The following is a 25,369-nucleotide window of genomic DNA, read 5'->3' as shown; positions in this document are numbered from 1 at the left end:
TGTGTGATGGGGGTAGGAAGGTCTCCAAAATAGAAACAAAAAATGAGGGTGCTTTCCAAGGCAAAGAAAGAGAGAAGCTTGAGGGAGTAAACAGCCTGAGACTTCCTGGAATAAGCCTGGGGATTGGGGGGGCAGGAGAGTAAAGAAAGGAAAAAACAGAATTATGTAAATCTGAGGTCGGCCCAAGACTATTCTCAAAAGACACAGTCAAGTTTACAGATTAAAAACTGGGCTGTCATCCACTGGGTTTCAGTTTTGCAAAATGTGAAAACAATCTGGAGAGTGGTTGCACTCAATGTGAATGTACTTAAAGGCCACCAAACTGTATACTTAAAAATGGTTAAATGGTAAATTTTATGCTATACATATTTTACCACACAAAACACCCAACTTCGTTGAATTTTTTAAACGGTGGGCTATGGAACCAGGGTGTTTGGGTTAAATCTTGGCATTTTGGGCAAGTTACTTAAAATCTCTAAGCTTTAATTGCCTCTTGTATAAAAGTTTTATTATAGGGCTTTATGAGAACTGAGTCTGGCACATGGAAAATGCTCAATACATGTTAGATATAATTATTATAAAAAGCATCTCTGAGTCTCCTTATTCGATTCGTTAATTCAACAAATGTGAAGCCTGTCCTTTCTTTCCTTTTTTAGAGAGAGAGAAAGGGAGAGGGAAAGATAGAGAAACTCAATCAGCTGCCTCCCATATGTGCCCTGACTGGGAATCAAACCTTCACTGTACCAGACGGTGCTCCAACCAACTGGGCCACAGAGGCCAGGGCCAGCCTATATTTCCTCCAGGCATCATTTTACACTCTGAGAAAATCACAGGGAAACAAAAAGTACCATCTACCTGAAGTTTATATACAGGGTGGGCAAAAGTAGGCTTACAGTCGTAAGTACGCGAAACAGCTTATTCTTGCATTATTAATTTATTAGTGTTATCTATTTGTATTATTTGTCTTATTATTATTTCATATCCTCATTTATGATTTACCTTTTAGGTAATGATGGGTGGTAATTTAATAACAGTAGACCTACTTTTGCCTACCTCCATATATGTAAACTATACATATTCAACTATATGCAATTACTAAACTACTAATGGTGGATTCGGATAGTACACGGGTAGCTTATTAAGTGCTGGGAAGAAAAGTAAAACAAGCTAAGAGTATAGGAAAGGCTGGGTTGGTTAGAAGTGCTGGGACCTGACACATGAGCAGAGGCCCGAATAAAGTAAAGGAGCCTATTTGGCTCTCCACTATGTGATGACTATCTTTAGTACTCTAACAACTGTGCATAATGATATTACGAATAACGCTTGACTCTTAACTTTGCAAACATTAGGCCCACTAAACAAAACGTATTCCAAACGCCATTATCTGAAAGAAATTCAACAACGGAATCCCCACCCAAAACCCTGTTAATTTTTCTTTGTTCGATGATAACATAAATAATAGTAAACTCATATTCGAGAACACAGGCATCAGAATTGTCATAGAAGTATAATTTAGACATTGCTAAGATGACTCCGATTATTGATACATATGATCCATTTCTAGCTAAACCATACATACTATGTGCACTGAAAAAAGTCTAGGAAGATTCGCATCAGAGGTGGCTGCAACGCGGTACAAATGGAACTCTTACACACTGCTGGTGGGAGTGTAAGACGCCCACTTAGAAAAAGGACATGGCAATATCTTATGAAGTTAAACATGTAGTTACCATTTGGCCCAGCAATCCAACTACTCATAGGGGCATAAAAGGGAAATAAAAATACAAGTTCAGCCGCACCCCCCAGCCTCTGTGCCTCACTCCACTCCTACATGGCAAAAATGTCCAGCCCTGCAGAGACCATGTGGTGCACCGAGTGCGTCTCCAATTGCCATTTTCCAGAGGTGTGCCGAAAAGGACATTACCAGGTACACACTCTCCAAGGCTGAGGTCCTCATCTTTATGAAGACAGAACTGGCTGCCTTCACAAAGAACCAGAAGGACCCCGGTGTCCTTCCCCACACAATGAAGAAATTGGACATCAACTGTGACGGGCAGCTAGATTTCCAAGAATTCCTTAATCTTCTTGGTGGCACGGCATTAGCTTGCCATGAGTCCTTCAGCCATTCCCAGAAGTGTATCTGAGGAGCGCTTGGAATTGGCCTCCAAACCCGACCCCTGTCCTTCCAGCTTCCCAATCATCATCCCCGCCTCGCAGGCCACACATACCCTGAGCCCAGCATACTCACCACCCCATGCAGGCCCCTCCTCCTGGTAGTAATAAAACATATTTTTTAAACACACACACATATGTTCAAAGACTTGCATGCAAATGTTCATAGTTATTAATAGCCCGAAACTAGAAACAACCTAAATGTCCATCGACTGGTAAACAAATTATGGTATACCTATGGTAGGAAAAATGTTCAGCAATAAAAAGAAATATTTACACGCACAACACGAATGAGTCTCAAAAACATTATACGAAGTGGCAGAACTCAAATTCAAAAGACTACATACTGGGCATACATACATTTATGGAAAACTCTGGAAAAGATAAAGCTGCTGAGACAAAAAGCAGACCAATCGCTGCCTGGGTGTGTAGTAGGGAGGATACCAGGAAGGCAGAGAAGATCCAAGGGCACAAGAAAACTTTTTAAAGTGATGGAAAGGTTCATATATGGGTGTGGTGGTAGTTATATGACTATAATTACTAAAATTCATCAGACTGTACACTTAAAATGAATGCATTTTATTCTATGTAAATTATATCTCAATAAAGCTGGGGAAAAATCATCAGTGTGCAACTTAAGATTTGTACAATTTCCTTCATGTGAAAAATAACTGTAATAAAAAAGTTAAAAAGTGACCTCTGACAGTGGGAATATAGTTTTTATTTTTTGCTTCTATATATTCTAATTTTTCTTCAATGATGTTATTTCCTGTAATCAATCTCGTTTCCTGAAGTGCTAATAATTTAACTGAAGTAAATAGAGTGGTTCTACTGAACTGCAGCACCCCCATCTCAGCGCTCCCGTTTTCTACCCTGACAACCGCTACTTTGAAGTTAAGCAAGAACACAATTTATTATGTAGAAACAATGACCTCTCCCCTTCTCCTGGCGCTTTGAAAAAGGTTTCCACCCACAGAATTCCAGGGAATAGCTAACTGAAGAAGGCTGATTAATGCTTATCTTCGCTTCTGTATATTCCTTTGCTAGTTCCCCCATCTGCTCCGCCCTTAACCAACCAGAATGTGGGTTTTGCCTTTATGTTCTCCCTGCAAAGACTGTTCAGGGCTCCGAGTTTTGTTTTGGGCAGGAGCCTGCTCGCAGTCGCTGGCTATTAAAAATCTCCATACAGTCAATTTGGTCTCTGTGTGAATTAATCTTGCACAAGACGTGGGTATAACACTACTTGGTTTGGTGGTAATGTCTGCGAGGATGTTTGGGAGGAACTCAACACTCTTGGCCACTCTACCCTTCCGCTGGACTCTAGGCAAGTACTTCCCAACTTCCCTGATAAGAACAGCCTGGGGCCTGGCTAGTGTGGCCCAGTTTGGTTGGAGCGTAGTCCTGTACATCAAAGGTGGTGGGTTCAATTCCCACTCAGGGCACATACTCAGGTTGTATGCAGTTCAATCCCTGGTCAGGGCTTGTGTGAGAGGCAGCCGATTGATGTTTTTTCTCTCTAAAAATCAATTTAAAAAATTTATTTTATTTTATTTATTTATTTAAAAATATATCTTTATTGATTTCAGAGAGACGAAAGGAGAGGGAGAGAGAGAAATATCAATGATGAGAGAGTCATTGATCGGCTGCCTCCTGCATGCCCCCGACTGGGGATTGAGCCCGCAACCCGGGCATGTGCCCTGACAGGGAATCGACCTGAGATCTCCTGGATTCTAGGCTGATGCTCAACTGCTGAGCCTCGCCCAGCCGTGCTAAAAATCAATTTTTAAAAAAGAATAAATAAATAAATAAATAATAAATAAATAAAGAAAAGAACAGCCTGGGATGCTTAACAAAACTGTTCGTGTGCCACACTATTGAATCTCTTTGGTTAATAAACCCTCAAAGGTGATTCTTACCATTGGGCAATTTGATGGGACCACTGCCTAGATGTAGTATATTTACTCTGAAACCTCAGGAGTATTTTCTTCTCATATTAAGGGTCTGTCATTGATGTCAAATAATCTCACTTGTGTATTAGTTACCCAATCTGGAATCTATTAGTCCTTTCTGGAAAGTCGTTTCTGGCTTCCTTATGAAGCCATCCCTGATCGGGACCCCATACAAGCCCAGACAGAGTTAGATGACCCTCTGTGGCTCTTGTTTTGCCCCCACCACCAGTATCTATCTTAAAGTGTACAGCTATTCTTGCCTAAGTGTTTACTTAATTCAGGGATTGGCAGAAGTAACGTCTTGGGCTGGATAATTCTTTGTTGTGGGGGCTGTACTGTGCATTGTACTAACATGTTTAGCACCATCCCTGGCTTCTACCCACTCGAAACCACCAGTAGCACCACCCCTCACCCTGCCCCACCCAGCTGTGACATTAAAAAATGCAAAAATGTCTCTATAGTCATTCCCAAATGTCTGTAAGGGGGAGAAATTACCCCAAGTTAAAAATCACTAACCTTATTAGTCTTTCATATTAGTCTAACTATCCTCTAACTGGTCCTCTGCACAACTTCCAGATGTCTTAACCTTGCTATTCAAAGTATCTTCTTCTGACTAGAAGCACTGGCATTATGCGGGCTCTTGTTCAAAAAGTAGAACTTCAGGCCCAATCCCCAATCTTCTGAAAAAGACTGCATTTTTAACAAGATTAACAATCTGTAAACTAAGCAGCACAGCCAGATCAAGGGCTTGAGGGTTGGAACTGAGGTCAAAAACAAATGTCTAGGCCCTTCCCTAGGTGATTATCATTCCACTGGTCAAGGGTGGGGCCTAAGAATCCATATTGCTAATAGGTGTCTCAGATAATCCTTATCCTTGGGAAAGTCAGGAAACTGCTGCTCTGAAATAAACAGATTCTGTTATTATCCACTTAAAACTAAAACCTCTTTAGTGTCTCTCCATCGCCTATTGCAGTGGTTGTCAACCTTATGTGCTTGCCTAGGGAGTATTTAAAAATCCTGATGCTAGGTAGTTCCCCAAATCAATTAAATCAGAAATCTCTGGGGAAGGGACCAATCTATTTGTGTGTTTTTCAAAGCTCCCAAGTTGCATCCAATGTTGAGAAATAGTGGAAATGATTAAGCCTGGGCTCCTTAACCTGGCTTAGAAAGCCCAACTATGAAAAGCCCTACCTACCTTCCCAGCCCTGCTTTGCACACCTTTGCATATATGCACACTCCACTCCAGTCTCACTAAACTCCCTGCAACTCCCAAAGCCTGTGTAGTACGTTCATGCCTCTGTGCCTTTGTACGGGTTGTGCTCTCTGAATACTTCTACTGCCCTGGCAAACAGTTGTTCATCCCTAAGAACTAAATTACCACTTAGCTTTCCCTTTAGGAAAAGGGAAATACCATCCCTCTGCATAGACCTCTATTACTATACTTATGACATTATATTAATGGGCTACAAATATATCTTGAGGACAGAAACTATGTGTGGTTCATGTTTATGTCCCTAACACCTAGCGAAGGGCCAGGAATAGAGTATGCAGCCATTAATGTTTGCTGACTTAGTGTAAGTACTATAAAGGAATAAAATCAATGCAAGCAGGAATATTACTTTCCTTTCTCTTTAAAAAAAAAAATATTAAAATCTATTTTTCCCTTTATTTTTTTCCATTAACATTTACCCCTCATACCCTGTTCCCCCTGTTAAAATCTTAATTAAAAAAGAATTTTTAAGCTGTGAGTCTTTGGAGAAATACACCCAAACGCACCCCTAGGAGAAATAATCCTTTTCCTTAATCCAGGATTGAATAATTTGGTCTACATGTTCACTATAAGGCCTTTTACTTAGTTTAATTATTTATTGATTTACTGATTTCAGAGAGAGGAAGGGATAGTGAAAGAGAGACAGAAACATCAATGATGAGAGAGAGTCATTCATTGGCTGCCTCCTGCACACCCCTGCTGGGGATCGAGCCTACAACCCGGGCAGTGTCCTGACCTGGAATCGAACCCTGACTTCTTGGTTCATGGGTGGGCGCTCAACCACTGAGCCACGCCAGCCGAGCTCTAAGGCCTTTTTAAAATCAAGGTGAAATTCACTTAACATAGAACTAACCATTTTAAAGTAAAATTAAATGTAATTTAGTAAATTCACAATGTTATGCAACCACCACTTATACAAGTTCCAAAATATTTTCATCACCCCAAACAAAACCCTGTATTCACCACTCATTCTCTTCATAGCTCTTGGAAACCACCAGGAACATTAACTTTTAGGTTACACTAACATAATCAAAAGATATAAGGCAGCCCTAGCTGGTTTGGCTCAGTGGTTAAGAGGTCGGCCCGGGAACTGAAGGCTCCCAGGTTCGATTCTGGCCAAGGGCACGTACCTGGGTTGCAGGCTCGATCCCTCACCCTGGTCAGGGTGTGTGCATGAGGCAACCAATCGATGTCTCTCTCACATCAATGTCTGTTTCCCTGCCCCCCCCCCGAAAAGCAACGAAAAAATATCCTCGGGTGAGGATTAAAAAAAAAAAAGATCTGAAGCAGATATTTAAAGAGATGTAGATTCTAAAACGGCTGCACAATTGCTTCTGGTCACACAGAAAAGAGCACAAGTATAGTTTTTCAATAATTTCAAAAACTCCAATGTTTTATTAACAGTTTTATGTACACTGATATTCAGTCTTGGAAACTGATAAAACATGTCCAGAGTTTCTTATACAGTCAATGTACAAATGCTCGCTTATATTCTGCACATTAATAATGAAGGTGAAAATGACACAATAGCTACAGCTACATAAAAATACATACAAGGATCAAGACAGACTTGAAGTTATTTGGTGTATAACACGTGTAGATACTACACACGAAAAAGGAGGGTGTAGTTTTCAGAAAAGCACAATGTGGCCAAAATCACTTTTCTTCTTACAATTTAAAAATAAAATTCCTGACAATAGTAATTACTAATTTATAGGCTAGTATTAGACTAATTCAAATTAGCCAGGGTTAGACATAGATTAAGTTAAAAACTTTGCATTTTAAAAAATAAGATTTTTCAGTCAAAAAAATATATAATTGATAACATTTTCTCCAAAAATAATGAAGAATGGCTTATCCATATCCTTCCAGAATCTGAAAACACACTAGAAAAAATGAATACTGAACAGTTGATTCTTTGGAAAGCTGCACACCCCTACCTAGTACTGGAAAGCATCCTTATGGGGCTCCAGTGGTCAGATCCTAATGGGAAACTCACAATGTGCCAATAACACTGAGAACAAAGAGGAGGAAGTAATAACCAGTTGCTTTACTGATGTAACTTATAATTATGAGGTATGAAGAGATATTGTGGTTTAGAAAAAGGTTCAACGAGCCTGCCCAGTGTGGCTCACTTGGCTGGGTGTCACCCTGTGCACCAAAAAGTTGCCAGTTCAATTCCCAGTCAGGGCACATGCCCGGGTTGCACGCTTGATCCCAGGCAGGGGGCATGCAGGAGGCAGCCAATCAATGTTCCACTCACATCGATGTTCCTCTCTCTCTCTTTCTCTCCCTCTTCTTCTCTCTCTCAAATCAATTTAAAAAATCATAAAAAAAAAAAAAGGTTATTTATTACGGAATCAATTATCAATATTGAGATGACTAATCTTATGATGACCCCAAAAATAGTATTTCACACATTATCACGGTGCTACCTCACTAACTAGGAAATTTAGTTTCTAAAAACTCTTATCTGTATTTTATTCTACTGGCTTGAGAAGCAGTAGCTTCTTATTTTGAGAATTACATGATGTAATATAATCACAAATATTAAGTTAATGGTTCAGAAACAAAATGATAGTAGTTTAAAAAAGGAGCAAGACCCTTTTCATTAGGTTGAGACACCAGGTTAAGAGGCTTAGGGCTGGAAAGCGAGGAGTGTGGGTAGTGCATGGGCTTGGTATAAATCTGCTTATGCTCAAGAGAGGAAGGGCAGGAGAAAGGATCTAGAGAACCTAGAATGGTAGTGGCACCTGGATGTAGAGTTACCACAGTGGGTCACAGACAAGCTGGTACAACATCCTCTGGCCCAGGTGCAATGGGAACCAACCCCTACTCAGTATTAAATTTAGAACACAAATATCTCAAAGCGCACTTACCAAAAATAGATTATTGGCCCTCATATTATGGAGCACAAGAGGAGGCATTTGATTATTTTAAAAAGTGAGTTAAAAATTATAAGGTTTCTCCTTACTTCATCTTAAAAACTAACCCAAGGAACAAACATTTAAAAAATTCTAGGACTATTAATATGTTTAAAAGGCACTTAAAACATTCCTTTCCAATCCAACTCAAAATACATATCTGTCAACTACATTTTGCATGAACGTTAAAAAAAAGTGTATAATTTTCATGCAGTTTTTCTTATAATTCAGTGATATTTACCATGTAGAGGACTGAAAATTCTGAAAGATAAAGCCCCAACTTTATGCAAAACAACCTGAAAGTGCTTTTATCACAGAAACAGGAAAGGCACTAATGGTTTGCTCTTTCACTGACAACATCCTGCAGTCTTTTAAGTAAAATATCATCATTTTCTTGACAGAGGCGTTTGGCAGGTGATTCTGCATCAGCATCAATGGCTATTGCTCGCTTCTTGGTTCTCTGTTCACCTTGCCTTATCATGTTGTTGATATCTTTCAAACTCTGTGCAAAAATAGAGGACATGCATGAGTAAAAGGGGAAAAAAGGGAAAGAGCAAAGAACTAAGCTAACTGCTTTTTCCTGCCCTCTATCCTGATGGGGTACAGATTACTTTTTTGAATCAAGGCCAACTGAATAAGGGTAATTAGAACTAATCCTTTCAGGAGTTTTTAAAAAAATGAATTTACCTTATACCAGTAGTTCACAAAGTGTGGACACAGAGCAGATGCAGCAGAAGCATCTAGGAACTTAGAAATGCAAATTCTCAAGCCTCACCCCACACCTACTCAATCAAGCATTGGGGGTGGGGCCCAGCAATCTGTTTTATCCAGCCCTCTAGGGGATTCTTATGCTCCCTAAAGGTTGAGATCCTCCTCCTAGAGCAACGCTTTTGAAACTTTAACATACCTACTAATCATCTGGGGGTCTTGTTAAAAATACAGGCTCAGATTCAGTAGGGCTGGTGTGAGGCCTGAGTCTGCATTTCTAAAATGCTCCCAAGTGATGCTGATGTTGCTGGTCGAAACCCACATTCTCAGTAGCAGGCCTTAGAGAAGTTTTTCCTAAAAGTTGTACATCACAATTGCGTAGGGAACCTGACTGCCAGAGCTTTGTGATTCAGGTCTATGGGATAGGTTATCTGTCTTCAACAAGCTCCCCAGGTGACTCTGACCTATGGTTCTGAAATCACTGCCTTAGAAGTCAATTGGTCCCATCTTTGATTTCATGCAAGAATCTCTTGCATGACTTCTATGAAGAGGAAATGCAAATCTGTGAGGTGCTCTATCTCAGTGTGTTCTGTTTGCTAAGTACAGCAGAAACTCAACAGATGTCTGTGGAACCGAATGAGAAAGTTCTGAGTTAAGGAGCTACGTTTGTATTTGGATTGAGTTACAATCTGTCCCAGTACCATTTCTTTCAGTGGGCAGTAATTCTGGCTTCTGGAGACATACTGAACATATCTGCTTGACAGCCCTTGAAATACCAGAAAACAGCAATCATGTCCCTGTCACACCTTTATCATGGTACAGGATAAAGATGGAGATAACCACAGAGCTGTCTGTGTAGAGGCCTCTTTTCAGACCCTTTACTATCCTTATTACCATCCACCAAATAAACTTCCATTTTCAAGGCCTTTCTTTAAACTTAATGTTCCCCATATCTGACCACTAGCAGGTGCTGCCTTACTGGTGGGTCCCTTCTCAAGATCACGCTTGAGCAGGGGGACACACCAGACTATTGCAGTGAACTCCTCCAATATCATGTCAATAGTAATGGACTGAACTACCTCAACTGAATGCACTGCTCTTGATCACAGGAAATTTGCCATAGTAACAGTTTATATTAGTAGTAACTATGCAAAAAAGAGAGAGCAGATTAAAGATTACTAATTGGTAATGTGAAATCCTATTTTTAACAAATGTACATAAGTTGTTTTGGAGTAAAGTTTGTGTGCACCTTACCTTAGAAGGGCTGCCGTTAAACTTATACAGCAGAGCAGTCCTTGGTGTTAGGCCTGACCCATTCTTGTGTGGGGAAACATAAATAGAGTGCTGCTGGGAAATTCGGCGTGGTGAGCCTGGCTGTTGCTTAATATGTGGAAAAGGAGACAGTGGCGGAGCTTCCATCTGAAATAACCCCAAAATAAATTGTTTTAAGATAAAAGTTTTCTTTCTTTTTGGAATTCCACCATATTTTTATTCTTATTGGCATCTCCTAGGTGGGAGTCAGGTATATTGTAAGAGCTTATTTATGGCTGAAGAAAAGCAAAGAAACGGTCTATTACTCCTTATTTTTTCAACAATTACTAAGAGATAAAATAAAATGGATTTTTCTGGATCTTTCAGGAAATCCTGAAGAATTCTGGGGAAGACACCAGAAGCAGTAAGCCAGGAGTATAGGAACCCCACGTCCATTCTCAGAAAACAGGGGCAAAGAATAATCAATGTCCTAACACTTGCAATAAGAATCTCTCTCGACACACACATACCCACAACCAAAGCAGCAGCAGAGAGCATAAAAGAGAGGCAGAGAATTCTATGAGCCAGCAGGATGAGTCCAACACAGAACAAATCTGTTAATGAGAAATGTTAAGACTTTATATTAAAACACAAAAGATTTAGAAATAGAGTTAGGTGAGCAGAGTCTGTACTTTAATATTAGGTACAGTGTTTCCATTTCAAGACTAAATAAAGATGGCTCCTTAATTATTACTCATTTTCATCTTTACTTGAAGCTAATAAAACTAGTTTCAATTGGCAGATGATAGAAATATTCGCAGCATGGTATATGATCGGAGCTAGAACTGATGGAGTAGGATGAGCAGCCCTGGCCTCTGAGGTTAGTTGGAGACCATTTATGTTCCTTGAAAGGAACAAGGACAGAAATGTAGAGACACACAGATAAACATACATGGTTACTGGCAGGGGGCAGCTTCTACTATGTCCCTCTTTCTTATAACTAAAGTCTGGTCTGTTGGGAATCAACTCAGTTTATATACTGCTAATACTACTCTTACAAACCTGTTGGTACTGCCAAAGCTAGGACCTGCATAAAAATTTCTTAGCATTGCCTCTATTTATAATTCAGGCCTATCTATTTCCTTTTCTCTTTATCTTGAGAAAAACATTTATCTCATAAATATAATAATAGAAATCAAAACCAAGGGAAAAATGACCAGAATTAAAATTTGTTTTCTCTGTTCCCATCTAGTCCTTGCCCATATGTATACATAATTTCTAGCAACATAATCATAGTATGGATTAAATTTTCATGATTTCCTTTGGTCTCTGCTGTATCACAGCCTTAATCACTTTGTGATTATTACTAGTATATTTTGTCTTATATAATGCATCAATGTGGCATTAACTCTGAAACACTTATCTCACAAAATAAACTCATAGTAATCCAACTGTGACTACAATATTAATAAAGTAATAAAATACAAGACATACCATATGGTCCTGATTTGACAAGTCATATTTCAATGCAAATGACTTTACTCTTCCTACATACACTGTATTGTAAAATTTGATAAGATCGCCTCTTTCCTCTCTCACTGGTGCACTGGAACAATCAGGTGTTTTTGTAACATCTTCCAAGTCTGTTAAAAGAATTCAGTGCTGTGACAGATGTACTACTTTAATATACAAGTTGATTATTTAAATTATAACTCTCTCTACAATATAAAAAACTTCAAATAAACATAAATCTTTATGTAAAACAATCAGTGTTTTCAAAATAGGTTCAGAAATCTATAAATATTATGCATAAATTAAATTGAAATCTTGAGGAATACAAACATGTAAACTTAAGGTAGCACTCTTTTCTCTAGATACCTTAAATTTTTTAAAAAAGTTTACTGATTTGAGAGAAACATCAGTTTGCTGTTCCACTTATTTATGCATTAATTGGTTAATTCTTGTATGTGCCCTGACCAGGTATAGAACCTACAACCTTGGTGTACTAGAATGACGTTCTAACCAACTGAGCCACCCATCTGAGCTCACTGTCACTGTGGCCCTCAGAGGGGCACCAGCCTTGAGTGGGTTTAGCTAAACTAAGCTCTAGGGAATGGGTGGCAGTGGAAAACCCTGATATTCAGATAACAAAAGGGCCTGCATATATTCATACTGCAGAAAGGTGGAAAGACTCTGAAAAGTAAGGCATATCCTCATAGGTTAAGAAGCACGATGAATTGTTTATTTTTTTGCAAATACATGCCAGGTTACAGGGGTTGAAAGGGCCTAACTTGGATGTACAACATGAACTTCAGTGCTCAGTTTATAGCTAGCATCCTTAGTTGTAAAATGACAGCTTGCCCCAAGGTAATTTCCTATTTATCAGTGTAACTCTGGGATAGTCTGTGACAACAGGCAAAACTCTCCTCTTTTTGGGGGAAGAGTATTCCAAACCACTGTCTACTTGTACAAACAAGAGTAATCTGTTTACAAGAGCTAAGAAAACCACTGCCAATTAAAAAGAACTCTGCATATGAAAAAAGGTTCTCATTCTTAATACACTGCCTGGCAAACACTGAGAACACGGACAGAGAGGCATGCTTCCACCTTCGGAAAACCAGTAAGCTCAAACATGGTCCACAGGCCAAGCAGCCCAGGGAGTTGGATGTCTCTTTCACTCCTGCCATTTTTGAAGGCTCTTAATGGGGGTAAAAAGCTATGTGGTGGAGTAAGTTGAGGACATGCTGCATACTCTACCCTCCTCTTGGAAATTCAGAATACATGTTAGTGTATTAATGGCTTTGAGAAGTTTTATAGTTGGGAAAAAAACACATGTTCACTTTACTTTCATATTTCTCAGGTTGTTGTTTTTTAAAATATATCTTTATTGATTTCAGAGAGAGGAAAGGAGAGGGAGCGAGAGATAGAAACATCAATGATGAGAGAGTCATTGATCGAGCCCGCAACCCGGGCATGTGCCCTGACCGGGAATCGAACCCCGATTGCCTGGATCCCAGGTCGACACTCAACCGCTGAGCCATGCCCAGCCAGGCTCTCAGGTTTTTTAAAAAATGCACAGTCCCTCTTCCCCGTAACACTAATTACCATCCTGTGGAACACTATTCCAAAGTATACTGGGGAACAGCTACTGCAGGCTATTCTCATTATATGGATCAATTAAAATTATCTAATGTCCTCCTTGGATTTGAAATTTCTGGGGTCAGAGACTATATAGTCTTCATATTCCTGTCATCCCAATTCCAGTTGTAAATATTTACATAAGATAAGGCACTATACTAAGTTTGAAGGAACCAAACATTTAAAAGTCTGGGACCGCCCGGCTGGGTGTGGCTCAGCCGTTGAGCATCAGCCTGGGATCCAGGAGACTGAGGTTCGATTCCCAGTCAGGGCACATGCCCAGGTTGCGGGCTCGATCCTCAGTTGGGGGGGTGCAGGAGGCAGCCAGTCAGACTCTCTCATCACTGAGGTTTCTATTTCTTTCCCTCTCCTTCCTCTCTCTGAAATCAATAAAGATATATTAAAAAAACAAACAAAAAAGTCTTAAATTCTAACTAAACATGATTTTATTTAGCTTTTTTTTTTTTCATTTCAAAACAGAAAACAAAATGCCAGTTATCCTTCATGCGGGACAAACATCTCTACTTTCCAGCCTCTTTAAGGACACTAGCGCTCTGACATTAAAGCCTTAGTAGGCCTGGTGACTGAGAACCTTACCACACATACATCAGGATATGGAACTTACAAGACTGAGAGAGAGAATGAGATCAGAGGTTTGCCTGACTGCTGCTGTAACTGTTACAAGTCTGCTTCCCCTCAGAGAGTGGAAGGGAACCTCTGCCTAATATAACTTGAGGCACATGATAAAATGTTTGTGAAATGAACCAATAAACTATTTAAATTTAAAAAAAATAAATTACAGTTGAAAATTTAGTTTCAAGTGCATAGCACAGTGATTAGGCATTTATATAACTTATGAAGTTATCCCCCAAGTTTAGTACCCACCTGATACCATATATAGTTATTACAATATTATTGACTCTATCCCCTATGCTGTATTTTACATCCCCATATAGTTGTCTTTTCAATATTTGAAGATTTTTTTTCTTTGTAAAACCTACCCTTCCTATATGTTTGCCTTAAACCACGTGATCTTGTGTGTCATGCAGAGGTTAGAGAAACAGAATGAAGGCAGTCAGGCTCTGACAGTTCCCCCACTCTGGGAAAGAACTGTGTCTCAGGAGTGAATTTCTACACAATAAAATTCGTGTGATTCTAGAATCATGGCATTTTCTCTCATTGCATTCCTGGGGGCTGTCCTCTTCAGATACATTTCTCTAGCAGAGGCTGATGAAATGAGCTGTAAAATGCTATTGCTGAGTCTGTGTCCTGTCTTCCTATAGGTGGTGAACAGACATTTGTGCAGAGTTGTCTCATTACCTCCATCACCAAGGAGATCATCACAATGCAGAACCAGCTGCAGAACGTGCAAGAAGGACTGCAGATCACATCAGCATCTTTTCAGGTATCAAGAAAGGGAGTCATTATTCTACTACATAAAAAGTTTTCTGCAAATAATGTCATGGTCACTTTGTGTGGTCATGTGGTTAATTGATGAGAAGTGTCAGATTGTCTGAGAGGGTAATCTTCAGCTGAGTAAACTCATGAATTTAATTAAGTCTTGGATTTAATCCCTCATTTCCTGAGCCCTGTGTCAACTCAGTACCAACAGGTTATCTGTCAATATTTAGTGACCTTAGAAATTCAGAAACAATTGACTCTTATTTTTTAATATGTCTTTATTGATTTCAGAGAGAGGAAGGGAGAGGGAGAGTGATAGAAACATCAATGATGACAGTCACTGATTGGCTGCCTCCTGCACGCCCTCTACTGGGGGTCAAACCCACAACCTGGGCACGTGTCCTGACTGGGAACTGAACCTTGATCTCCTGGATCCTAGGTTGATGCTCAACTGCTGAGCCACGCCCGGCCAGGCCACACAACTGACTTTTGTTCTCTGCCAAGTCATACCTCAATTTATGTTTGATAAAGGCTTCATATAGAAAGCAATTCTCTGGGCCCTGGACAGGTAGCTTGGTTGGTTAGAACATCGTCCCAATATGCCAAGGTTGCTAGTTTGATCCCCGGTTAGGGCACGTACAAAAAGCAAGCAATGAATGAATAAATAAGTGCAACAGCAAACAGATGTTTCTCTCTCTCTAAAATCAATAAATAAAAAAATTAAAAAGAAAGCAATTCTCTGAGCATTTGTTTCAGAAGGAAATGCTTTATTACAGCTCTTCTGTGAAAGAGGTGAAACTCAGAATTATAGCTAAGGCTACAGTACTATTGGTGCTAACTAAATAACCCCTAATAAAGCAAAGGTTTATCCAGCTCTTGTGGAATTGCTGATGCAAACCAGGCACTGGAAGAGTGGTCTTCATCTTCCTTTTTCACAATTCTCGGCCTGTGACATTTTGCTCTTACTAGTCTTGATGCTTTGTCTCTGACTTCCCACATTTCCAAGGGCTCCAGTTCTTGCCTCATTCCTTCCAGTCAGGAACTCCTCCCTAGTACCGCTAATTATGTGAAATGTAAGACAACAAAGATCTAGGCTCCAGAGCTTTTCTCATCACTGAGAGCAGTGACTCCCTAGAGATTTCTTCCCTGTTCCAGCTGCCAAGGACTCTAAATTAGAATACAGCCTGGCTATACTGGTTAGGATTCTAGTCACAATGAATTTTTTCTTCCTAGATTTAGAGACCTGATTAGGCTAAGTTGCCTGTCTAGAGCCAACAGTTGAGAAATGAGGACATGTTTCCTACTTAAACCACTGTAAGTTAGTTTCCCTATCCCATCATAGGAAAGATAGCCTTAAAGCAAACCCAACTTCAAAATACATGATTTTCCTTGCCCAATGAACTACGATTTCTTAATTTTCCCTACTGCTCCCATGAATAAAAGGAATGTCTTTTTTGGATTATCAGATAACATTGTCAAGCAATTAAATGTGGCTTTATATAAACCACCAGTGAATGAAACGAGCCCTTAGGACATTGGAGATAACAGCTGCAGAGATCTGCAGAGATATGCTGAGCTATTCAGCCTGGATCTTTGCCTTTAGAAACTTTCAAAGACCTAAACTGAAAGTGGAAAGGGAGGCCAGGGCCAGGTAGCTTAGTTGGTTAGTGTGTCATCCAAGGTTAAGGGCTCGATCCCTGGTCAGGGCACATACAAGAATCAACCAATGAATGTATAAGTGGAACAACAAATTGATGTTTTCCTCTTTCTTCACCTCTCTCTCTACAATCAATAAATAAAAAAATTAAAAAAAGAAAGTGGGAAGGGAGAAGGCAAATTATTGTAGGGTTGCAGGTGGCCAACAAAAGCGACCATAATATACGGTTTTACATCCTAGAACGACACATTTGCATTCAAGGGAACATTAGACAGCTATTTCTCAGGGGACCTGGTTTCAGAGGTTGGGCACACCCAAACTGGGGTGCACATATTGATGAAATCCCCCAGCCATCACTGGAAAAGGAGCTGCTCAAGTGACTGATGCTGATTTCTTTGCATATAGTCATTAGTTTTCAGATTGAGAAAAGGCATATACTGTGATTCTTACCACTTAAAAATGGAGAGTCCAACCAGGCGTGGCTCAGCGGTTGAGCATCAACCTAGGATCCGGGAGATCGGGGTTCGATTCCCGGTAAGGGCACATGCCCGGTTGTGGCCTCGATCAATGACTCTCTCATCATTGATGTTTTTCTCTCTCTCTCCCCCTCTCCCTTCCTCTCTCTGAAATCAATAAAGATATATTTTAAAAAAAAGAAAAAAAAAGGAGAAACAAAATTATTTTAGGATGAAAGAGATCAGAATTTACAAATCAAAGGGTCAGGTTGAGAGGTGATGGGGTGACCAGCATAGCAACACTTCCCCAGAATAGGCATTTAGTACTTGCCTTATTAAGGCTCCTACCATTTACCCTCACCATGACAATGTGCAGTAACTCTCAGACAGGCCTTCTGATTGAGAGGGCGGCATGACTTCTAGTTATGCAAAAGCTACTAACCACAGACCAGTTTAAAACTTCAGTGGTTTTAGAATATTTCAGAAATATTTTAGCAGTTTCTTGTGAGTTCTAAAAGGCATCACTATAATCTAAAAACAAGTAAAAATGTGCTCTACAAATATCTTGGTTGTCTATTAGGTGACTGTAAAATGTATCTAATGAGAAGTAATCTAATTATCAATTTGCAGCTACCAATTTTATACATCTTATATGAAAACAGAATTTTTGTCCCTTCAGAGAATTTGCTTTGTCTTTTACTTTTGTTTTATATGTGTGAGATGTAGTTTTCAACATTTAAAAGATTTTAAGGAATATGACCTTAGAAAAAGTAGCTTTAAAAAGGCAACTAAAGAACCATATTCCTTAATAAAATATAATAAATTTTACAAAATAATATATAATAGCTACTACTTACTGTTACTAAGGCCTTACTGTGAGCAGGCTTTGTGTTAAACACACACACACACACACACACACACACACACACACACTTTATTTTTAATCCTTAAAAAAAGCCTTTGAGGTATCTGTAAAGTTTTCAATTTACTATAATACATTTGAGTATTATGATTGTGTTACTTATATTAAGCTATAATCTGGGTCTCTCAAATATTCTATTTTTATTTATTTTTAATCTTTATTGACTTCAGAGAGAGGAAAGGAGAGGGAGAGAGAGAGACAGAAACATCAATGATGAGAGAGTCACTGATCGAGCCCACAACCTGGGCATGTGCCCTGACCGGGAATCGAACCCTGATCGCCTGGATCCTAGGTTGATGCTCAACCGCTAAGCCATGCCCGGCCAGGCTCTCAAATGTTCTAAATCAAGAATGCTAGTCTAGGGAGGTCTGCTAACATGATAATGAAGAATGTACGGTACACAAGTGAACTGGTGTTTCAATTAAGGTCATTCTCCACAGTTGGCTACTATAAGGGTTCTATTAGGCATATGTCAATCAATGGTCAATGCTTTGCTAATTAACATAGTCAACATCAGGGATAGGTTTTTATTGATGAAAATAGCAACCATTTATTAAGTATGCCTAATGCTAAAAATTGGCTCATGTTGGGGAAATTAGGTATTTAACAAAAGCAGATTAGTTAAAATATTTGAGACACTATCCACAATACCATGAAAGAGATAAGAGATCCTATGAGGTCTGTGGGGCTTTACTATTATGGATGATGCCCAGCTCTGAACTCTGATGCATATTGTTGGCTTTAACTTGGCTTTAAAGATAACAGAATGTTAGCATCTGTCTCGAGTGAACCTTTTATGTGAGTTGATAGTTGGACAGACAGCTAGGACTTTTAGCTAACTGTACAGGATACAGAAACTGTGCATTTTTAAAATAGTAATCATTGTATTCCTAATGATGAATTTGTTTATAAAACCAGAACTGTTTTTCTCAAGGCGGTGTTCTTTGGTGTATCCAAGTCTAGGTCATTTTATTTAGCCATAGCTCTGGGAACTGGAACATGTCTTTTATGAACATAGACGTGCCTGATGGCATCTTCCTCTGTAACTTTCTCACTTTTTTGGTGCCAAAATTCCTGAGACCATTATCACTAGATACTCTCCTTGCTCTGTGCCACCACCACTGGATAGGATCTTAAGAATGGTTTTTTGTTTGTTTGCTAAAAAACATCTAAATAAATGTATATATAAAAATTTGACCTCTTGTAGAGAGTAAGCTAACCCTCACTCACCTCAAACTTCATTGGTAGACACTGTATCAAAAAGAAACCATGATATATTTCCTTCTACTTAGATTATCTTGAATTTCACTGGTCCTATATCCCAGAGAGTTGCTAGCAGTTACTTTGTTTCTCATAGAGCACACTGTTTCCCATCTAACCTCTGATGTCTGTTTTTTTATTTTTTTTAATCTTCACCCAAGGACATGTTTTTTTTTAATAGATTTTTTAGAGAGAGAGAAACATTGATCAGTTGCCTCCTGTATGCACCCTGAGTGGGGACTAAACCTGCAAACTTTTGATACAGGGACCACACTCCAACCAACTGAGCCACCCCGCCAGGGCTGATGATGCCTGGTTTTGCAGGGGCAGAAAAACCACCCAGGTGTAACAAAAATAGAAAGGGTTGTTTTTTTTGGGGGACGTAGCGGGATGCTCAGGTTTACTGTCTAATACACTTCTCATTGTCTTGAAAAGCCTCAGGCCCTGGCTGGGTAGCTCAGTTGGTCAGAGCATTGTCCAGATATGCCAAGGTTGCGGGTTCAATCCCAGTCAGGGCACATTCAAGAATCAACCAATGAATACATAAATAAGTGGAACAATAAATTGATGTTTCTCTCTCTCCCCCTTTCTCTTTCTCTAAAAAAATTAAAAAAAGGAAGGCTCAGGAATAATACATTTATATAAAAAGTATATACATATATATTTAGATATGTCTTTATTGATTTCAGAGAGAGGAAGGGAGACGGAGAGAGACAGAAACATCAATGATGAGAAAGTCATTGAAAGGCTGCCTACTGCACGCCCCTCACTGGAGACTGAGCCTGCAACCCAGGCATGTGCCCTGACTGGGAATCTAACTGCGATCTCCTGGATCATAGGTTGAGGTTCAACTGCTGAGCCATGCTGACTGGGCAAAAGTATATATTCTTAAGTGAAATCAGATTGTAGGTAGGTCACTATTATTAAAGGATTTTAAAAAATAAGATCTTAAAAGTTCAGATCCTAGTAGACACCATAATATAATGATCATAAATATTTATGTAATTTTTAAAAATGTCTTTGACCCAGGCAATTACTCGAAGAATTTATCTTAGGCATTTTGGACCAAAGATTAAACTACAGTGATTTCCTCACAAAGCTGTATAAAACTGGAAACAACATAAGTGCCCCACATTGTACAAACAAATAAATCACAGCACATATAATACACCTGCACTCATACAGGGTGGGGCAAATGTAGGTTTACAGCTGTTCATATGAAAAATAATAGAATAGTAAATAATACAAGAATAAACTGTGTTTCACATACTCCCAATTATAAACCTACTTTTGCCTAACCTTGTGTATACACATTAAGTAAATGGAAAGATAAGACAATGAAAAGAAGATGGACAGAAGAGGCATTTTCACAATTTATCTACATATGAATACAGAACATTTGATTTTTTTCTTTGAAAAAAATTACTAGTGCCTCAAGTCTTAGACGGTAGCAACAAGGTAGCAGCCTTGCCAGTGGTGGCAGAATACTTGTACACTTTTTAATAAAAAGGACATTTCCTTAATTGTCTTCCAGGGCAGATCACTGACAGTTATCTTACTTTCCCTGTTACTCAGATTTACAGTAGTCCTCCCTTATTCAAAGGGGAATGTTCCAAGATCCCCAGTGGATGCCTGAAACAGTGAATAGTACTGAACCCTACATACACTGTTTTGTCCTATATGTACATACCTATGATAAAGTTTAATTTACAAATTAGGCACAGTAAAAGATTAAAAACAATAACTAATAATAAAATAGAAAAATTATAACTATATAATGCAAAAAAAATGTGAATGTGGTCTCTTTCTCACTCTCAAAATATCTGGAATTTTCCATTAATTGCTGGTAACTGAAATCAAGAAAACTGTGGATAAAGGAGACTATTGTATTTTAAAAATTTAAGTGCCTTTTATGTGTTTTAGTAATGTACATAAGTGGAGTAGAAAACTTCTAAAACACAATTGACAGGGGACAAAATTAATGGTCTCAATACACAATGCATTTTGAGGAGGGATCTGACCCATATTTATCAAAAACTTATTTATTTCTTCCCAAAACACATATGTATCACCTATCCCACCTACATCACTGACTCTACCTTGCCTGACATTCACTTTATTATATACAATGTAATCAAAGGTGTAGTGCATAGAGAATGTTAAGTTGGGCTACTTACCACAATCTGTCATTTCAAAATCACCATTTATTTTTTTATTGTAAGCCACAACTTCTCTGGGAATACTTTTCAACAGTACACTCCTATAGACCTATATTCAGAGGGGGGAAAAAAAGAATGTTGAGTCACAGGTTAAGCCAAACTAAAACAGGGGCAACAAAATATCAACCAATTATAAGTATTTGCCTATATGGGTGATCATCAAGGGCAAGATGTTATTAGTCTGGTAAACGTAGATTATGACAAACATCTTTGAAGAGGGAATCCTGAAGCAGATTCTGAGCCTACACCTAAAATATGCCATTATAGGAGTTTACAATGTAAACAGAAGAATTAAGTAACATAGATAGCAACTAAACACTGAAGAGCAGTTTTGCCAAATAAAAGTGAGTTCACAGATCTGAAGTCGCTCCTCCCTTTAGCTCCTTCCCTGAGAGTCAGTTTGCTCTCATTGGGGCTTGCTCCCGGCTCCCATCCCCTTTCAGATGCCTACATGCAAATCTGTCCTGTTTCTGGCCCTAAACTCTTTCCTATCTCCAAGACAGCTGATAGGAACGATCCATTTCCCCCTCATCCTACGGGAACTAGTATTTAGAAGACATTTAGGGAGCTCTGGTGTGGCCCATTTTGACACACAGTAAATTTACCTTAATGATCTTTAAAGACAATCTGGACCTCTCCAGGCTCTGCTCCTGAGGGATTTTTCCAAAGAGGCTCAGAAACTCTTAGCCTGTCACAGTATATAACAAACACTTGTACTTGGCTCTTCTAATATCTCTAAATCACTCACTATTAGGGTATTTTGGGGCTTAAGTAAAGAAATAAAACTATTGGAGGGGCACTGTTAGAAGGGGTGTCACTACCACTACTCCTGCCTAAGATATCTGAGCCACCACCTTTCTTCTTAAAATGGCAGATCACAGGGGGCCAGAGAAGAGGCCATTACGCTCCCTTAGAGCAGAGCAACGAAGCTCTTGAATGGCCTTAAGGTAACCCAACTATGTCCTCAGCTACAATAGCAACAATAATACGAATCTAACAGTCATTAACGCTTATTATGTGCCAGACAACTATGCTAACATTTTATATTTCCATGGCTGAAAAGTTGTACAGGATTCTCAACACGGCTATTATAACATTATCAGAAATGTTTTTTTTTGTTTTTTTTTTAATATATCTTTATTGATTTCAGAGAGAGGAAAGGAGAGGGAGAGAGAGAGAGAAACATCAATGATGAGAGAGTCATTGATCGAGTCCACAACCTGGGCATGTGCCCTGACCGGGAATCGAACCCTGATCGCCTGGATCCTAGGTCAATGCTCAACCGCTGAGCCACGCCCGGCTGGGCACATTATCAGAAATGTTTGACATCTAGTCAAAGATACAAACATTAAGATTTTTTGTAGCCCAGTCAGGTGTGGCTCAGTGGCTGAGCATCAACGTAGGATCCAGGAGATCAGGGTTCAATTCCTGGTCAGGGCACATGCTTGGGTTTCGGGCTTGATCCCCAGTGGGGGGGGGGGGGGGGTGTAGGAGGCAGCTGATCAATGAGGACTCTCTCATCAATGATGTTTCTCTCTCTGTCTCTCCCCACCCTTCCTCTCTCTGAAATCAATAAAAATATATTTAAAAAAAAAAAAAAGGATTCTTTGCAGATGACAAAAGAAGCTGAATTTCAGTTAATAAATCCTCAAATTTCACTGCATTTAAACACCAGAGATTCAAATCTCATACAATTAAAGAACATATTATTATATATTTTTTTCTAGTGAAAATGTCCCCACTTAACAGATGAACAAATGGAATAGGAAACTGTGTGAGTATATGCAAATATATGCACGAATGGGGAATAGCCAACTTCCTGGCTTCTACTGAAACTGTCTCTTTAATTTAATGACATCCATTAAACCAAAAAATCAAAAATACAGTAAAACTATAAAAGAAGCTTACCTTTTTCTTTTTTTTAAATATATCTTTATTGATTTCAGAGAGAAGAAAGGAGAGAGGGAGAGAGAGAGATAGAAACATCAATGACGAGTCATTAATCAGCCGCCTCCTACAAACCCCCAATTGGGGATTGAGCACGAAACCCAGGCATGTGCCCTGACCGGGAATCGAACCCCGATCGCCAGGATCCTAGGTCGACGCTCAACTGCTGAGCCACGCCCGGCTGGGTGAAGCTTACATTTTATATGACTTCTCATTAGAGAAATAGTACAAATCTATTTTTGGAAAAGAAGAAAAATAATGTTACTCACGTGACTATTAGCTTGGGGCTGATTCCTATAACTTTTCATTATTTCTTGAAAAGTTCGTTCTTCTTTTGTTACCTAAGGAAAAGAAAAACTGCATTTATCAATTGCTCCTAAAAGAAAAATGGCTCTGAACAAACACTTCAATTATAGGCTGGCATTGAGAGCACTCTTGCAGAAAGCCATTTAACCTCAGGCAAGTCCATGACTAAAAATCACTACCATACATGATTTTTACTACCTTTAAAGTTCAGGCTTTGTGGCCTGTGGGGACTCAGCTAATAGTTTCATTAATCTATGGTATAACTTTACTGAAAATGTCTTTCTTTATAAAAAGAATGATACAAGAAAATTCAGACCTTTTGAATCACAGTCTCCAGTTTTATTAGTTTTTAAGTATTTAAAAGTAAATTAACTACATACTAAATGATAGAAAATGCCTTGTGGTGATTTACAATAAAAATGAGTGGTTATCATAAAATTAGGTTTTTAATATGTCAGGAGAGACTGTATGGTTTCTAATGCTTAGACTAAAAAGTCACAGTGGTGGCTAAAGGGAAGAAAATGGGTTAGTGATCCATAAAGGAATATATTCTGGTCTATTTGTTATCAGTAAAGTTCACTTAAAAGACTCTTTCCCTCTGCTTTACTGTGTATTAGCACTTAATCTGTTCTCCAAAATGTTGAGCTAGAAATGGCAAAGTCTGAACTGATAGTTCTCTAGAAAACACAAATGATTAGTCAAAAACATTAATTAATACCTATTTTGTGAGGCATTGTGAAATGGGTGCCACAAAGGAATTTGAAAACATTTCCTCTGACTCAAAAAGCTTAAAAATTAGGTCTTAACTATGTATGTCTGCTAAGACTGCCAACGTGGTCAATTCGGTTAAGACCAACGTTAGAGATGATTGTTTCAGATATATCAGAAATTTAAAAAACAAGGTATGCGCTTTTATAAGCTAAAACATCCTGTAGCGACTGGACAACAAACTGTTCTTCAGAGGAGGCACAGTAGGTCACGGGAAAGGAAGGTCACAGAAGCTACTTTTTTTTTTTTAAACATATCTTTATTGATTTCAGAGAGAGGAAAGGAGAGGGAGAGGGAGAAACATCAATGATGAGAGAGTCATTGATCTAGCCCGCAACCCGGGCATGTGCCCTGACGGGGAATCGAACCCAGATCGCCTGGATCCTAGGTCGACGCTCAACCGCTGAGCCACGCCCGGCAGGGCCTTTCCCAACTTCTTTACAACCAATGTATACTTATAGAGTGGGAAGGCTGATGATGATAACACTAAATGGAGAATCCAGAGAATAGATACAGTAGCTGGAATTTACTACTTAATCAGTGATGACGGGCACTGTTAGCTTATAGCACTTAAGGCAAACCAAGGATCAAGTGCAACAGAGTTTTACCTCATGCTTCAAAGATAGGCAACTAGGGCCAAGAACTTCCCCCAACTTACACATTACCTTCGCCATGATGTAAAAAGCACACAGGAGGAGCTGATCCAAATGTCTGTCTTTCATTAGGTCAGGGCAGTGAACTAAAGTAAATTCAAAACACGTCCATATCTTCCTTCGTAACTCATTTGAAACATCCAGTTTTAAACATAAATCACGTAAGCGTACACTTGCCAAATGATAGACCTAAGATGGAAGGTAGCACATTGATGCAAAAAACTAAGTAAAAATAATTTCTTAAATTTATGTCTTACCATGAACACAGGCTTTCAGATCAAGATTAATAAGCACCTAGGCAGTAGATATCTTAAATTACATAAAATTTCTATTCTATAGTGGGAGTTCACTGCTATGGCAGAAGAATAT

General features: G+C 39.1%; 1 protein-coding gene and 1 pseudogene across 4 annotated transcripts in view; one reads left to right on the top strand and one right to left on the bottom strand.

Annotated features, from left to right (window-relative positions):
- The first annotated feature begins 1,831 nt into the window (after window positions 1-1,831).
- Window positions 1,832-2,144, top strand: LOC148092681 (protein S100-A11 pseudogene; annotated as a pseudogene).
- A 4,610-nt stretch (window positions 2,145-6,754) lies between these two features.
- Window positions 6,755-25,369, bottom strand: part of RBL1 (RB transcriptional corepressor like 1) — a 69,207-nt gene continuing 50,592 nt past the window's right edge. For 2 of the 4 annotated variants that reach the window (XM_087818746.1, XM_087818747.1), the window contains 7 exons: window positions 25,013-25,189; window positions 23,543-23,614; window positions 21,285-21,375; window positions 11,769-11,917; window positions 10,805-10,888; window positions 10,278-10,442; window positions 6,755-8,817 (listed from right to left, as the gene is read on the bottom strand). In XM_087818746.1, coding sequence (XP_087674872.1) covers window positions 8,647-8,817; window positions 10,278-10,442; window positions 10,805-10,888; window positions 11,769-11,917; window positions 21,285-21,375; window positions 23,543-23,614; window positions 25,013-25,189 — 909 coding nt within the window. In that variant the 3' untranslated portion in view covers window positions 6,755-8,646. The remainder of the gene's footprint in view (window positions 8,818-10,277; window positions 10,443-10,804; window positions 10,889-11,768; window positions 11,918-21,284; window positions 21,376-23,542; window positions 23,615-25,012; window positions 25,190-25,369) is intronic. The other 2 variants (XM_087818748.1, XM_087818749.1) reach the window with 1 other exon arrangement.

Source organism: Miniopterus natalensis, chromosome 7 (assembly GCF_054644295.1).
Source record: "Miniopterus natalensis isolate mMinNat1 chromosome 7, mMinNat1.hap1, whole genome shotgun sequence".
NCBI classification, from domain to species: Eukaryota; Metazoa; Chordata; class Mammalia; order Chiroptera; family Miniopteridae; genus Miniopterus; species Miniopterus natalensis.
This window is presented reverse-complemented; position numbering and strand designations above follow the sequence as displayed.